Source organism: Anser cygnoides, unplaced genomic scaffold (assembly GCF_040182565.1).
Source record: "Anser cygnoides isolate HZ-2024a breed goose unplaced genomic scaffold, Taihu_goose_T2T_genome scaffold_44_1, whole genome shotgun sequence".
Lineage (NCBI taxonomy): Eukaryota > Metazoa > Chordata > Aves > Anseriformes > Anatidae > Anser > Anser cygnoides.
In genome coordinates, this window is record NW_027103068.1 from 1,290,198 (window position 1) to 1,305,540 (window position 15,343).

General features: G+C 71.6%; 2 protein-coding genes across 2 annotated transcripts; one reads left to right on the forward strand and one right to left on the reverse strand.

The window, feature by feature from the left end:
* The first annotated feature begins 1,486 nt into the window (after window positions 1-1,486).
* TSEN34 (tRNA splicing endonuclease subunit 34) lies at window positions 1,487-6,459 on the forward strand. Its single transcript, XM_066989452.1, is given in 6 exon segments — window positions 1,487-1,555; window positions 3,137-3,261; window positions 3,263-3,410; window positions 4,836-5,017; window positions 5,019-5,060; window positions 6,186-6,459. Coding segments are annotated over 6 exon segments (714 nt in total). The 5' UTR covers window positions 1,487-1,540; the 3' UTR covers window positions 6,388-6,459.
* An 829-nt stretch (window positions 6,460-7,288) lies between these two features.
* On the reverse strand, window positions 7,289-15,059 carry LOC136789411 (glutamate-rich WD repeat-containing protein 1-like). Its single transcript, XM_066989468.1, is given in 11 exon segments — window positions 7,289-7,427; window positions 7,429-7,646; window positions 9,835-9,976; window positions 9,978-10,030; window positions 11,160-11,296; window positions 12,438-12,553; window positions 12,555-12,627; window positions 13,834-13,989; window positions 13,992-14,029; window positions 14,594-14,711; window positions 14,801-15,059. Coding segments are annotated over 11 exon segments (1,392 nt in total). The 5' UTR covers window positions 15,015-15,059; the 3' UTR covers window positions 7,289-7,300.
* Window positions 15,060-15,343: the final 284 nt, after the last annotated feature.

The following is a 15,343-nucleotide window of genomic DNA, read 5'->3' on the forward strand; positions in this document are numbered from 1 at the left end:
CCCCCAAAAAACAAGGGGCAGAGCCCCCCCAAAAAAACAAGGGGCAGAGCCCCCCCCCAAAAACAAGGGGCAGAGAGCCCCCCAAAAAAACAAGGGGCAGAGCCCCCCCCAAAAACAAGGGGCAGAGCCCCCCCCAAAGACAAGGGGCAGAGCCCCCCCAAAAAAACAAGGGGCAGAGCCCCCCCCCCCCAAAGACAAGGGGCAGAGCCCCCCAAAAAAACAAGGGGCAGAGCCCCCCCCCCCAAAAAAAACAAGGGGCAGAGCCCCCCCCCCAAAAAGACAGGGGGCAGAGCCCCCCCCCCAAAAAAAACCAGGGGCAGGGACACCCCCAAGCACCCCCCTTCCCCCCAAACCCTCCCCAATCCCCCCTTCCCCCCCGCCTCCCATACCCCCCCCTTTGTGCCCCCCCGTGCCCCCCTTCTCCCCAACACCCCCCTTCCGCCCCAATCCCCCCCCCCATAACCCCCCCCGTATTGCCCCCCGCGCTCCCCCCGGCCCCCCAACACCCCCCCTTCTCCCCAACCCCCCCCTTCCGCCCCAATACCGCCCCAATACCCCCCGTACGCCCCCATCCCCCCCTTATTGCCCCCCGGCCCTCCTGGTGCCCCCCCGGCGCCCCAACACCCCCCTTTCCCCCTAACACCCCCCTTCCGCCCCAATACTGCCCCAATACCCCCCCGTCCCCCCCCCGTTGTGCCCCCCCGCCCCCCCCCCATGCCCCCTTCGGCCCCCCTTATTGCCCCCCTTATTGCCCCCCCCCGGCCCCCCAACACCCCCCCTTCCACCCCAGTACCGCCCCCGTCCCCCCCATCCCCCCTTATTGCCCCCCGCCCCCCCCCGCCCCCCCATGCCCCCCCTTTTGCCCCCCCCGCGCTTTGTGTCCCCCCCGGCCCCCAACCCCCCCCCCCTTCCGCCCCAATACCGCCCCAATGCCGCCCCCGTCCCCCCCGTCCCCTCCCCTTATTGCCCCCCCGCCCCCCCGTGCCCCCCCGGCCCCCTTATTGCCCCCCCCCTTATTGCCCCCCCCCCCGGCCCCCCAACACCCCCCTTCCCCCCAACACCCCCCCTTCCGCCCCAATACCGCCCCAATACCGCCCCCGTCCCCCCCGTCCCCTCCCTTATTGCCCCCCCGCCCCCCCCCCGCCCCGCCATGCCCCCCGCCCCTCCTTATTGCCCCCGGCCCCCCAACACCCCCCTTCCCCCCACCCCCCCTTCCGCCCCAATACCGCCCCAATACCCCCCGTCCCCCCCATCCCCCCCCCCTTATTGCCCCCCCAGCCCCCCCCGTGCCCCCCCGCCCCCCTTGTTGCCCCCCCCCCCCGTTACTGCCCCCCCTCACCGCGGCCGCGGAAGGCGAGCCCGGCGGGGATGGAGGCGGCGAGCACGGCCAGGTAGGTGCCCTCCTCGGGGCTCATGGCGGGAGGGGGCGGGGCCGGGCGGGGCCACGCCCACTTAAGCCACGCCCACTTAAGCCACGCCCCCTCGGCCACGCCCCCCCTCCCAGCCCCGAGCACCGCGCGGCGGCGGCGGCGGCGAGGCCATGGGGGAGCCGGAGGTGGGGGAGGGGAGGGGGGGGGGGGGGGTGGGGGAGGGGGGTGGGGGGTGGGGGGGTCGGAGGGGGGTCGCGGGGGGGGGGAGGGGAGGTGGGGGAGCGGCTCCTTTAAAAAGGGGGGCGGGGGGCCTTTAAGGGGGGTGCGGCCCCTTTAAGGGGGGTGCGGCCCCTTTAAGAGGGTCGGGGGGTCATTAAAGGGGCTGCCGTCCCTTTAAGGGGGCTGCGGCTCCTTTAAGGGGGCTGCGGCTCCTTTAAGAGGGGTGCGGCCCCTTTAAGGGGGTGCGGCCCCTTTAAGGGCGGGCGGGCCCCACATGGGAGCTTCCAAAGCGCCGTAGCCCCTTTAAGAAGGGAAGGGAGGGGGTAAAAGGAAGCGCGGGGCTTAAAAGGGGAACGGCCTTAAAGGGGGCGGGGATGGGGCGGGCCCCACCGCGCGGTGCGGGAAGCGGCGGGCAGGAGGCGCGGCCCCTTTAAGGGCGCGCTCCCGGCGGGCTTTGCGGTTCTGGTGGGGGACAAAGGGGCGGGGCCTGTAAGGAGGGGCGGGCCGGGACTCCACCCCCGCCCCTGGTGTCCCTGACCCCTCCCCTAACCCCGCCCCCCTGCCCAATAGCCCCGCCCCTTCTCTTGCCCCCGCCCCCACCTAACCCTCCCCCTTCCCCTAACCCCGCCCCCTTCCTCTTGGCCCCGCCCCCCCCCCGGCCCCGCCCTTGCCCTAACCCCGCCCCTCCCCCAACCCCATCGTAGCCACGCCCACTCTCTAGCCCCGCCCCTTCTCTCGGCCCCGCCCCCTCCAGGCCCCGCCCCGCCCTTGCCCTGACCCCGCCCCCACCCACCCAACCCCCCTGTAGCCCCGCCCCCTCGCTAACCCCGCCCCCTTCCTCTTGGCCCCGCCCCCTCCTCAGGCCCCACCCTTGCCCTAACCCCGCCCCCTCCCCACCCCACCCCCTCGTAGCCACGCCCCCTCTCTAACCATGCCCCTCCCTCTTGGCCCCGCCCCCTCCCCAGGCCCCGCCCTTGCCCTGACCCCGCCCCCTCCCCCCAACCTCCTCGTAGCCACGCCCACTCTCTAGCCCCGCCCCCTCCCTATTGACCCCGCCCCCTCCCAGGCCCCGCCCCTCCCTTGCCCTGACCCCGCCCCCCTCCCCACCCCACCCCCGTAGCCCCGCCCCCTCGCTGACCCCGCCCCCTTCTCTCGGCCCCGCCCCCTCCCCAGGTCCTGCCCTTGCCCTAACCCCGCCCCTGCCCCAGCCCCTCCCCTTCGTAGCCCCGCCCCCTCGCTAACCCCGCCCCTTCTCTTAGCCCCGCCCCCTCCCCAGGCCCCGCCCCTTGCCCTAACCCCGCCCCCAACCCCTCGTAGCCACGCCCTCGCTAATCCCGCCCCCCTTCTCTTGGCCCCGCCCCCTCCCCACCCCACCCATCGTAGCCCTGCCCCCTCTCTAACCCCGCCCCTCCCTATTGGCCCCGCCCTCCCCAGGCCCCGCCCCTCCCTCACCCCTTGCCCTAACCCCGCCCCCTCCCCGCCCCACCCCCGTAGCCCCGCCCCCTCGCTGACCCCGCCCCCTTCTCTCGGCCCCGCCCCCTCCCCAGGCCCCGCCCCACGTGTGGCTGCAGCGGGGGCGGGTCCTGGTGTGGGGGGCGGGGCCGGCGCGGGCCCTGCGGGAGCTGCGGGTGGGGGGCGCTGCTGGGGGCCCCCGGGCGCCGCGGGGGGCGGCGCCTGCCCCTGGAGCTGCTGCCCGAGGAGGGGCGGCTGCTGGCCGAGCTGGGGGCCGCGCTGGTGGGAGCCCCCCGGACCCCCCCTCCGTCCCCGGGGAACGACCCCCCCACGGAGCCCCCCCGGAGCGGGAGGGAGGCCCCCCCCGGAGTGAGTTGGGGGGGGAATGGGGGGGGGGGGGTTCAAGGGTTAGGGGGAGGGGAGATGGGAGAGGGGGGCAAGGGGGAAGGGGAAAGGGGAGGGAAGGGGGAAGGGGAGAGGGGAGGGGGAGGGGAAGGGGGGAGGGGGGAGAGTGGGGGGGCGGGGGGAAGGGGAAGGGGAGGGGAAGGGGGGAGGGGGAGGGTGAAGGGGAGGGGTGGGGAGGGGAGGGAGAGGAGGGGGCTAAGGGGGAGGGGGGAAGGCGGAGGGGGAGGGGGGAGTGATGAGAGCCCCCCCCACTAAATGGTGCCCCCCCCCCCCCATTTTGTGTTGCAGGAGGAGGACAAGGAGGAGGGGGGTGAGTGGGGGGGGCGGGGGGGTGATGGATTGGGGGGGATGTGGGGCTGGGGGGGCCGCTATGGGGCGGGGGGGTGTGGGGCAGCCATGGGGCTGGGGGGGGCCGCTATGGGGCAGCTATGGGGCTGGGGGCGGGCAACTGTGGGGCTGGGGGGCTGCCATGGGGCAGCTATGGGGCTGGGAGTTCTGCTATGGGGCTGCTGGGGGGCAGCTATGGGGCAGAGGGGGGCTGCTATGGGTCTGGGGGGGCTGCTATGGGGCAGGGGGGTTGATGTGGGTCTGGGGGGCGGCTATGGGGCTGAGGGGGGCTTCTATGGGTCTGGGGGGCCGCTATGGGGCTGGGGGGGGCTTTTATGGGGCTGGGGGGCTGCTATGGGGCTGAGGGGGCGCTATGGGGCAGTTATGGGGGCTGGGAACTCTGCTATGGGGCTGGGGGGCTGCTATGGGGCTGGGGGGCAGCTATGGGGCAGAGGGGGCTTCTATGGGTCTGGGGGCCGCTATGGGGCTGAGGGGGGCTTTTATGGGGCTGGGGGCCGCTATGGGGCAGCTATGGGGCTGGGGGGGGCAACTGTGGGGCTGGGGGGGCTGCCATGGGGCAGCTATGGGGCAGAGGAGGGGCTGCTATGGGTCTGGGGGGGCTGCTATGGGGCTGGGGGGGCTTTTATGGGGCTGGGGGGCCGCTATGGGGCTGGGGGGGGGCGCTATGGGGCAGTTATGGGGCTGGGAGCTCTGCTATGGGGCTGGGGGGGCTGCTATGGGGCAGGGGGGTGGCTATGGGGCTGAGGGGGGCTTCTATGGGTCTGGGGGGGCCGCTATGGGGCTGAGGGGGCGCTATGGGGCAGCTATGGGGCTGGGGGGGCCGCCATGGGGCTGGGGGGTTGCGCTATGGGGCAGAGGGGGGCTTCTATGGGGCTGGGGGGGCTGCTATGGGGCTGGGGGGGTGATGCGGGTCTGGGGGGCAGTTATGGGACTGGGGGGGGGCTTCTATGGGTCTGGGGGGGCCGCTATGGGTCTGGGGGGGCCGCTATGGGGCTGGGAGCTCTGCTATGGGGCACCCCCCCCCACCCCCCCACCCCCCAGCCCCCCCCCCCCCACGCTGCTGGTCCGCCTCCCCACGGCGTTCTCGGGGCCCCCCCGTGCCCCCTCCCCGCCCCCCGGACTGGGGGCCGCCCCTCCCCCCACTGGCCCCACGGGGGGCGCCCCCGCCACGAGCGGCGCTACCGCGTGTACCGGGAGCTGTGGGGGCGGGGGCTGCACCTCACGGGGGGGGCAAGTTCGGGGGGACTTCCTCGTGTACCCCGGTGAGTGCGGGGGGGGCAATTTGGGGCGGGGGGGCAGAAGTTGGGGGGAGAGGGCTTGAGGGGCTGGGGGGGGGGGGGGTGGGGTCGGGGGGGCTTTGGGGGGGGGTGGGGGTGGGGGGGGGGACTTGGGGGGCCGGGGGGGCACAAGTGGGGCGGGGGGGGCAGAAGTGGGGGTGGGGGGGGGCTTGGGGGCCGGGGGGGCACAATTTGGGGTTGGGGGGCAGAAGTGGGGGTGGGAGGGGGCTTGGGGGCTGGGGGGGGGAAATTGGGGTCGGGGGGGCTTTGGGGGGAGAATTGGGGTGGGGGGGGACTTGGGGGGGCCGGGGGGGGCACAAGTGGGGCGGGGGGCACAGTTTGGGGTTGGGGGGCAGAAGTGGGGGTGGGCTTGGGGGGCTGGGAGGGGGGGGAATTGGGGGCCGGGGGGGCTTTGGGGGGGAGAAGGGGTGGGGGGGGGGGACTTGGGGGGGGCACAAGTGGGGTTGGGGGGGGCAGAAGTGGGGGTGGGGGGCTTGGGGGGCCGGGGGGCACACAATTTGGGGTTAGGGGGCAGAAGTGGGGGTGGGAGGGGGCTTGGGGGACTGGGGGGGGGAAATTGGGGTTGGGGGGGGGGCTTTGGGGGGAGAATTGGGGGTGGGGGGGGGACTTGGGGGCCGGGGGGGGCACAAGTGGGGGGGGGGGGCAGAAGTGGGGGTGGGGGGGGGCTTGGGGGGCTGGGGGGGGAAATTGGGGTTGGGGGGGACTTGGGGGGGGCACAAGTGGGGCGGGGGGGAGTTGTGGGGGGGATTTGGGGTGGGGGGGCTTGGGGGTGCTGGGGGTCCTTGGAGGGGTCTGGGGGGCCTGGGGGGGTGGGGGGGATCTTGGGGGGGTCGGGGGGGGGGTTGGAGGGGTCTGGGGGCACTCGGGGGGGGGGGGGTTGAGGGATTGGGGGGGGCCTGGGGGGGTCCTAGAAGGGTCGGGGGGCTGGAGGGGTCGGGGGGGTCCTGGGGGTCCTGGGTGGGGTGGGGGGGGGTCCTGGGGGGTCCTGGGGGGGTTGGGGGGGTCCTGGGGGGTCCTGGGGGGGTTTGGGGGGGTTGGGGGGTCTGGGGGGGTCCTGGAGGGGGTCAGGGGGTTCTGTGGGGGGGGGGCTCAGGAATTCCCCCCCCCAGGCCCCCCGAGCTGTTCCACGCGGCGGCCGTGGCCCTGTGCCCCCCCCCGGGGCGCCGCTGCCCCTGGGGGCGCTGGTGGGGGCCGCGCGCCTGGGGACCCACGTGCGGAAGGCGCTGGTGCTGTGCGCGGCCCCCCGGGGGGCCCCCGCCTACACCTCGCTGCAGTGGCGGGGGGACCTGGGCTGAGCCCCCCCCCCCCGAGAAAAAAAAATCACCGGGTTTGGGGCTTTTAATAAAAAATGACGCGAAGCCCCCGAATTCTGCCTTTTTTTTATGCCCCCCCCAATTTTCTGCCCTTGGGGCCCCCCTTCCCAAAGCCCCCCCCCCCCTTAAGGTTCCTGTCCCCATCCTGGGGGGGGGGGTCACCCGTGTCGCACCCCCCCGAAAAAAAAATCGCTATTTTTTGTTTTTTAAAATAAAAATTCACGTAAATTCAAAAATTTCCGTAAATCCCCAAATTCTGGATTTTTCATGCCCCCCCCCCCAACTTTGTTTTCTGCCTTTGGGACCCCCCCTCCCAAAGCCCCCTTAAGGTTCCTGTTCCCATCCAGGGGGGGGTCACCCCGTGTCCCCCCCCCCAAAAAAAAAAAAACAGATTTGGTTTTTTTCATAAAAAATTAAATTTTAATGTTTTTTTTTATAATAATTTTTTTCTCAAGACTCCTGGGGGGGTCACCCCTATCCTGGGGGGGTCACCGTCATCCTGGGGGGGTCACCCCCATCCTGGGGGGTCACCCCAGTGTCGTGTCCCCCCCCCGAAATAACCAAATTTGGGCTTTTTAATAAAAATTTAAAATTTACTTCATTTTTTTTTGGATAATAATTAAAATTTTTTTCTTAAGACTCCTGGGGGGGTCACCCCATTCTTTGGGGGGGTCACCTCTGTCCTGGGGGGTCACCTCTATCCTGCGGGGGGTCACCCTCATCCTGGGGGGGGTCACCTCAGTGCCCCCCCCCCCAAAATACCCAAATTTATTAACAAAAATTCCAATTAAACCCCCAAATTTCGGGATTTTTTTCTTAAAACTCCTGGGGGGTCGCCCCCATTCCGGGGGGGGGGTCACGTCTGTTCTGGGGGTCGCCCCCCCGTGCCCCCCCGTCAGACGCTGATGGTGCGGAAGACGGTGAAGCCGGAGAGCGCGGTGGTGACGAGGAGCCCGGGGCACTGCGGGTGCCAGTGCAGCTCCTTCAGCTCCGTCTCGCCCTGGTGCACGAAGAGCAGCTGGGGGGCAGCGCCCCCACCCCCCGTCGTCCTCCTCGTCCTCCTCCTCGCCGCCGCCCCCCGGGCCCCCCTCGGCCTCGGGGTCCCGCTCGAGGGCCAGGTCCCACTGCGTCACCGCGTCGTCGGCGCCGGCGGCCGCCAGCACCCCGCTCTCGCTCGGGTGCCACTCCACCGAGGTGATGGGCGCCGAGTGCTGCTTGAAGGTGGCCACGCTGCTGCCCGTCTGGGGGGGGGGAGATAAATATGGGGGGGAAGTGGGGCTGGGGGTCGATGTGGGGCTGGGGGATGGCGTGGGGCAGGATCTGCTGTGGGGCTGGGGGGCTGCCGTGGGGCTGGGGGACGGCGTGGGGGAGGATCTGCTGTGGGGTTGGGGGTCGATGTGGGGCTGGGTGTTGCTGTGGAGCTTGGGGACGGTGTGGGGCAGGACGTGCTGTGGGGTTGGGGGTTGCTGTGGGGCTGGGGGCTGCCGTGGGGCTGGGGGTCAATGTGGGGCTGGGGGACAGTGTGGGGCAGGACCTGCTGTGGGGTTGGGGGCTGCTGTGGGGCTGGGGGACGGTGTGGGGCTGGGGGACTGCCATGGGGCTGGGGGGTTGCTGTGGGGCTGGGGTACAGTGTGGGGCTGGGCTTGCTGTGGGGCAGGACGTGCTGTGGGGCTGGGGGTCAATGTGGGGCAGGATGTGCTGTGGGGCTGGGGGTCGATGTGGGGCTGGGGGCTGCCATGGGGCTGGGGGTCAATGTGGGGCTGGGGGGCTGCCATGGGGCTGGGGGACGGCGTGGGGCAGGATGTGCTGTGGGGCTGGGGGTTGCTGTGGGGCTGGGGGTTGGTGTAGAGCAGGATCTGCTGGGGGGTTAGGGGTCGATGTGGGGCTGGGGGGTGCTGTGGGGCAGGACGTGCCATGGGGCTGGGGGGCTGCCATGGGGCTGGGGGTTGCCATGGGGCAGGACGTGCTGTGGGGCTGGGGGTCGATGTGGGGCTGGGGGGCGGTGTGGGGCAGGACCTGCCGTGGGGTTGGGGATCAATGTGGGGCTGGGGGGCTGCCATGGGGCTGGGGGTTGATGTGGGGCTGGGGGACTGCCATGGGGCTGGGGGGTTGCTGTGGGGCTGGGGGGTGATGTGGGGCTGGGGTACAGTGTGGGGCTGGGCTTGCCGTGGGGCAGGACATGCTGTGGGGCTGGGGGTCGATGTGGGGCTGGGGGTCGATGTGGGGCTGGGGGGCTGCCGTGGGGCTGGGGGGTGATGTGGGGCTGGGGTACGGTGTGGGGCTGGGCTTGCCGTGGGGCAGGACATGCTGTGGGGCTGGGGGTCGATGTGGGGCTGGGGGTTGCTGTGGGGCTGGGGGGCTGCCGTGGGGCTGGGGGACGGCATGGGGGAGGATCTGCTGTGGGGTTGGGGGTCGATGTGGGGCTGGGGGGCTGCCATGGGGCTGGGGGACGGCGTGGGGCAGGATGTGCTGTGGGGCTGGGGGTTGCTGTGGGGTTGGGGGATGGCGTAGAGCAGGATCTGCTGGGGGTTAGGGGTCGATGTGGGGCTGGGGGGTGCTGTGGGGCAGGACGTGCCATGGGGCTGGGGGGCTGCCATGGGGCTGGGGGTTGCCATGGGGCAGGACGTGCTGTGGGGCTGGGGGTCGATGTGGGGCTGGGGGCGGTGTGGGGCAGGACCTGCCGTGGGGTTGGGGATCAATGTGGGGCTGGGGGGCTGCCATGGGGCTGGGGGTTGATGTGGGGCTGAGGGTCAATGTGGGGCTGGGGGATGGCGTGGGGCTGGGGGTCGATGTGGGGCTGGGGGACAGTGTGGGGCTGGGCTTGCTGTGGGGCAGGATGTGCTGTGGGGCTGGGGGTCGATGTGGGGCTGGGGGATGGTGTGGGGCAGGACCTGCCGTGGGGTTGGGGATCAATGTGGGGCTGCGGGGTTGCTGTGGGGCTGGGCTTGCCGTGGGGCAGGACGTGCTGTGGGGCTGGGGTTTGCTGTGGGGCTGGGGGTCGATGTGGGGCTGGGGGATGGTGTGGGGCTGGGCTTGCTGTGGGGCAGGATGTGCTGTGGGGCTGGGGGTCGATGTGGGGCTGGGGGATGGTGTGGGGCAGGACCTGCTGTGGGGTTAGGGGTCGATGTGGGGCTGGGGGACGGCGTGGGGTGGGACCTGCCATGGGGCTGGGGGGCAATGAGGGGCTGGGGGTCACCATGGGGCAGGACCCCGCTATGGGGCAGGACCCCCATGGATCAGGACCTCCCCGCTATGGGGCAGGACCCCACTATGGGGTGGGACCCCCCCCCATGGATCAGGACCCCTCCCCATGGATCAACCCCCCCTGCTATGGGGCAGAACCCTACTATGGGGCAGGACCCCGCTATGGGGCAGGCCCCCCCCGGCTCAGCCCCCCACCCCCCCCCCGCGGTGGGGGGGGGGCCGCACCTGGAATTGCCGCAGGTCCCAGAGGCGCAGGGCGCCGTCGTCGCCCCCGCTGAGGACGAAGGGCTCGCGGCGGCTCCAGCTCAGGGCGTTGACGTCGCCGGCGTGGGCGCGCTCGGCCGCCAGCATGCAGGCGCGCCCGGGGGGCCCGCACGTCCCACACCCGCACCGAGGCGTCGGCCGAGCACGAGCAGAACACCTGGGGGGGGGGGGGAGAAGGGGGGTGAGAGCAGGGGCGGGGGGGGCAGAGCTATGGGGGGGGGGGGCCCAGACCCAGAAGTGAGGCGGTGGGGACAGCGCCGGGGGCCCCGGACCCCGCATAGCGGGGGGCAGAGCCATAGCGGGGGGGGCCAGAGCCACATTAGGGGGTCCCAGACCCATGGCGGGGGGCAGAGCTATAGTGGGGGGCCAGACCCACATTAGGGGGTCCCAGACCCATAGCAGGGGGGCCAGACCCATAAGTGAGGTGGTGGGGACAGTGCCAGGGGTCTCTGCCCCACATTAGGGGGTCCCAGACCCATAGCGGGGGGCAGAGCCATAGCGGGGGGGCCAGACCCACAGCAGGGGGTCTCAGCCCCATAGGAGGGGTCCCAGCCCCATAGCAGGGGGGCCCAGACTCATAGCGGGGGGGCCAGAGCCATAGTGGGGGGCCAGCCCCATAGTGGGGGGCCCAGACCCACAGCGGGGGGGGCCAGACCCATAAGTGAGGCGGTGGGGACAGTGCCAGGGGTCTCAGCCCCATATTAGGGGGTCCCAGACCCATAGCGGGGGGCAGAGCCATAGCGGGGGGGCCCAGAGCCATAGCGGGGGGGCCAGAGCCACAGTGGGGGTCTCAGCCCCATATTAGGGGGTCCCAGCCCCATAGCAGGGGGGCCAGAATCATAGCGGGGGCCCAGACCCATAGCAGGGGGGGACCAGACCCATAGCGGGGGGCCCAGACCCATAGCAGGGGGGACCAGACCCATAGCGGGGGGCCCAGACCCATAGCGGGGGGGCCAGAGCCATAGTGGGGGGGGCCAGACCCATAGCAAGGGGTCCAGACCCATAGTGGGGGGGGCCAGACCCAGATTAGGGGGTCCCAGACCCATAGCGGGGGCCCAGACCCATAGCGGGGGGGCCCAGACCCACATCAGGGGGTCCCAGCCCCATAGGAGGGGTCCCAGCCCCATGGCGAGCCCCCCAGCCCCACAGCCGGGGTCCCAGCCCCACAGGCCCCCCTCCAGCCCCACAGGGAGCCCCCCCAGGCCAAAAGGAGCCCCCCCCAGCCCCCAGGGAGCCCCCCAGCTCCCCCCAGCCCCCCCCCCGGCCCCCCGGCCCCCCCCGCGCACCGAGGGCTCGTTGGGCGACCACTGCAGGTCCTCGACGGAGGCGCTGTGGGCGCTGAGCGGGCGCTGCTCCACGGCCCAGCCCCCCCGCGGCTCCCACAGGTGGATGCGGCTGCGGCAGTCCCCGGACAGCAGCCGGCCTGGGGGGGGGGGCGGGGGGTCATAACGTGGGGAGGGGGGTGTAAAGTCGGGGGGGGCGACCCGCGCACTCCCGAGCCCCCCCCCGCCCCCAGCCCCAATTCAGGCCCTACACCCGTTTGCCCCCCCCCCAGCACCCGTTTGCCCCCCCAGCACTATTTTGTGCCCCCCCCCAGCCCTACAATCCCCCCAACCCCTTTATCTGCCCCCCCGAAACTCTCTCCTCCCCCATCCTGAATCTTTCTCCCCCCCAGGAGCTGCCCCCCCCAGTACCTCTATGCCCCCCTGCCCCTTTCTGGCCCCCCAGCCCCTTTTTACCCCCTTCCATCCCCTCTACACCCCCTCCCCATCCCCCTCTGTGCCCCCCCCACCCCTTTCTGACCCCCCCAGCCCCTTTCTGACCCCCCCAGCCCCTTTTTACCCTCTTCCACCCCTTCTACACCCCCTCCCCATCCCCTCTATGCCCCCCCAACCCCTTTTTGACCCCCCCAACCCCTTTTTTCCCTCCCCAGCCCCTTTTTGACCCCCCAGCCCCTTTTCACCCCCCAGCCCCTTTTCACCCCCTCCAGCCCCTTTCTGACCCCCCCAGCCCCTTTCTGACCCCCCCAGCCCCTTTTTACCCTCTTCCACCCCTTCTACACCCCCTTCCCATCCCCTCTATGCCCCCCGAATCCCCTTTCTGACCCCCCCAGCCCCTTTTCCCTCCCCAGCCCCTTTTTACCCCTCCCCCAGCCCCTTTTTGACCCCCCAGCCCATTTTCACCCCCCCAGCCCATTTTCACCCCCCAGCCCATTTTCACCCCCCAGCCCATTTTCACCCCCTTCCATCCCCTCCACACCCCTTCCCCATCCCCTCTATGCCCCCCGAATCCCCTTTCTGACCCCCCCCCAGCCCCTTTCTGACCCCCCCAGCCCCTTTTTATCCCTCTCCATCCCCTCTATACCCCCTCCCCATCCCCTCCATGCCCCCCCAGCCCCCTATTTCGCCCCCCCTCCCACTGACCGGGCACGGTGGGGGACCAGTCGATGGCGAAGCCCTCGGCCATGTGCCCCCCCAGCCCCATTTACCCCCCTCCAGCCCCTTTCTGACCCCCCCAGCCCCTTTCTGACCCCCCAGCCCCCTATTTTCCCCCCCACCACTGACCGGGCACGGTGGGGGACCAGTCGATGGCGAAGCCCTCGGCCATGTGCCCAGCAAAGGTGAAGAGCGGCGCCTGCTCCCCGCGCTGGCGCATGAAGCGCTCGGCCTCCTGCGCCCCCCAGCGCCCCCAGCGGCCCCCGCAGCTCCAGCACCTCCACCTGCCCCTTCTCCGACCACAGCGCCGCCACCGGGCCGAGCCCCCCAGCTCCGTCACCTGCCGGGGGGGGGGGCGAGGAGGGGGGTGAGGGGGGCTGTGAGGGGCTTGGGGGGGGGGGCTGGAGGGGGTAAGTGGGGTCCTGAGGGGATCCTTGGAGGGTAAATGGGGTCTGGGGGGGGTCCTGGGGGTAAATGGGGTCTGGGGGTAAATAGGGGGTAAATGGGGTCTTGGGGGGGGGTAAATGGGGTCTGGAAGGGTCCTGGGGGGTAAATGGGGTGCTGGGGGGGGTAAATGGGGCCTGGGGAGTCCTGGGGGGTAAATGGGGTCTGGGACGATCCAGGGAGGGTAAATGAGGTGCTGGGGGGGGTAAATGGGGCCTGGGGGTCCTGGGGGGGTAAATGGGGTCTGGGAGGATCCAAGGGGGGTAAATGGGGTCTGGAGGAGTCCTGGGGGGTAAATGGGGTGCTGGGGGGGGTCCTGGGAGAGTAAATGGGGTCTGGGGAGGTCCTGGGGGGGTAAATGGGGTCTGGGGGGGGAAATGGGGTCCTGGGAGTCTTGGGGGGTAAATGGGGTTGGGGGGGTCCCGGAGGGGTAAATGGGGTCCTGAGGGGAGAATTTGGGGGCTGGGGGGGAGAAAATGGGGTCTGGGGGTGTTCGGGGGGGTAAATGGGGTCCGGGGAGGGGGGTAAATCAGGTCTGGGGGGATCCTGAGGGGGTAAATGGGGTCCTGGAGGAAGAACATGGGGGCTGGGGGGGGGAAAATGGGGCTTGGGAGGGTCCTGGGGGAGTAAATGGGGTCCTGGGGGGCAAATGGGGTCCTGAGGGGGTAAATGGGGTCCTGGAGGAAGAACATGGGGACTGGGGGGGGAAAATGGGGCTTGGGAGGGTCCTGGGGGGGTAAATGGGGTCAGGGGGAGAATTTGTGGTGCTGAGGGTGGAATGGGGGGGTCCTGAGAAGGTAAATGGGGTCCTGGGGAGAACCTGGGGGACTGGGGGGTCCTGGGGGAGCCCACGGTGGTGCTGGGGGGGTCTTGGGGGGGCAAATGAGGTGCTGGGGGGTAAATGGTGTCCTGGGGGGGGGGGTCCTGGGGGAGTAAATGGGGTCCTGGGGGGTAAATGGGGTCCTGGGGGGCTCTGGGGGCAAATGGGGTCGGGGGGGGGGCGTAATTGGGGTCCTGGGGAGGGGGTAAAAGGGGTCTGGGGGGGGTCCTGGGGGGTAAATGGGGTCCTGGGGGGGTCTGGGGGGTCCCGGCCATACCCGCACGCGGTTGATGCCCCCGTAGTGCGGCACCATGGCCAGGAGCAGCTGCGGCTGCCGCTCCTCGTCCTCCTCGTCGTCGTCTTCATCGTCGTCCTCCTCCTCCTCCTCCTCGCTGTCGTCGGAGCCCCCCGGCGCCGCCGGGTGCCGTGCAGGTTCTGCATCTTCATCACCAGCACCCTGGGGGGGGGGGGGGGGGGGGCGCTGGGGCGCGGCCGGCACCCCGGGGGCTGGGGGGGGCCCTCCCACGGATCCGGGGGTCCTGCCCCCCACCCTATGGGTGCCCCCCCACCTACGGGTCCCGCTCCATGGATCCACAGGTCCCCTTCCCCCTTATGGGATTCCCCCCCCCCAAATCTATGGGTCCCCCCCCCACAGACCTATGAGTCCCCTCCCCATTTATGGGGTCCCCCCCAGATCCACGGGTCCCGCCCCCACCTATGGCTCCCCCCACCCCCCATAACCCCCCTCAAATCCATGGGTCCCCTCCCCCCCCCCGCTCCCCCCCAAACCTATAGATCCCCCCCCACCTATGGGTCCCCCCCCCAACCCATGAGGGTCCCCCCCAGACCCATGCCCCCCCCCCCAACGACCCCCCTCCCCCCGGAACCCCCCTGAACCCCCCAACGCCCCCCCCCACGGGTCCCTGCCCCCCCCCCCCCCCGGGTACCCCCAACCTCCCCCCCGGGTCTCACCCCCACACCCACGGCTACCCACCCCCCCCACCCCCCGCCCCTCCCCCACCTGTTGGCCTGCGCCGTCTCCGCCTGGGTCCCGGCGCAGAGCATCAGCGACAGCGGCGGCTCCCGGCGCCCCTCCCCCAGCTCGTCCCGCACCACATCGAAGCTCAGGCACGGGGCCCCTGGGCCGGGGGGGGGGTTAGGGGGTCGGTTTGGGCCCCCCCGCACCCCCGCACCCCCCCAGCCCCCCCCCCCGGCCCCCCCCCCGTACCGGTGCCGGCCCGGTGGTACAGCTCGTAGGCCGCCTCGTCCATCACCAGCTCCTCCCCGGGGCCCGGCGGCGGAGCCCGGCCGGGGATGTACACACGCCCCGCCCCTTTTCCGCCAGGACCCGCCCCCTTTTTGGCAGGCCCCGCCCCCTTCCCGCCCGGGCCCCGGTGGCCCCGGGGGCGCTTGGCCCCGCCGCTGCCGCTGCGCGCCGCCATCTTGGGGAGCTTCCGGTTGAGCGCGCTTCCGGTTGAGCGCGCTTCCGGTTGAGCGCGCTTCCGGTTGAGCGCGCTTCCGGTTCCGGCCGCTTTTTTGGTCCGCCAACCGCTTCCGGTCCCCCACGCACCGCCGGTCCCCCACCGCTTCCGGTCCCCCACCCGCTGCCCGCCCCCTCCCCACCCGCTTCCGGTCCCCCCACCCGCTTCCGGTCCGCCCGCCGCCATCTTGTCCCCGCCGTCGCCATGGCGACAGGGACACGGCCCCGCCCCCCTCGGGGTGTCCCCGCCCCTCTCATTTAAATATAGGCGTAATTAACGAGCTGTGGTTG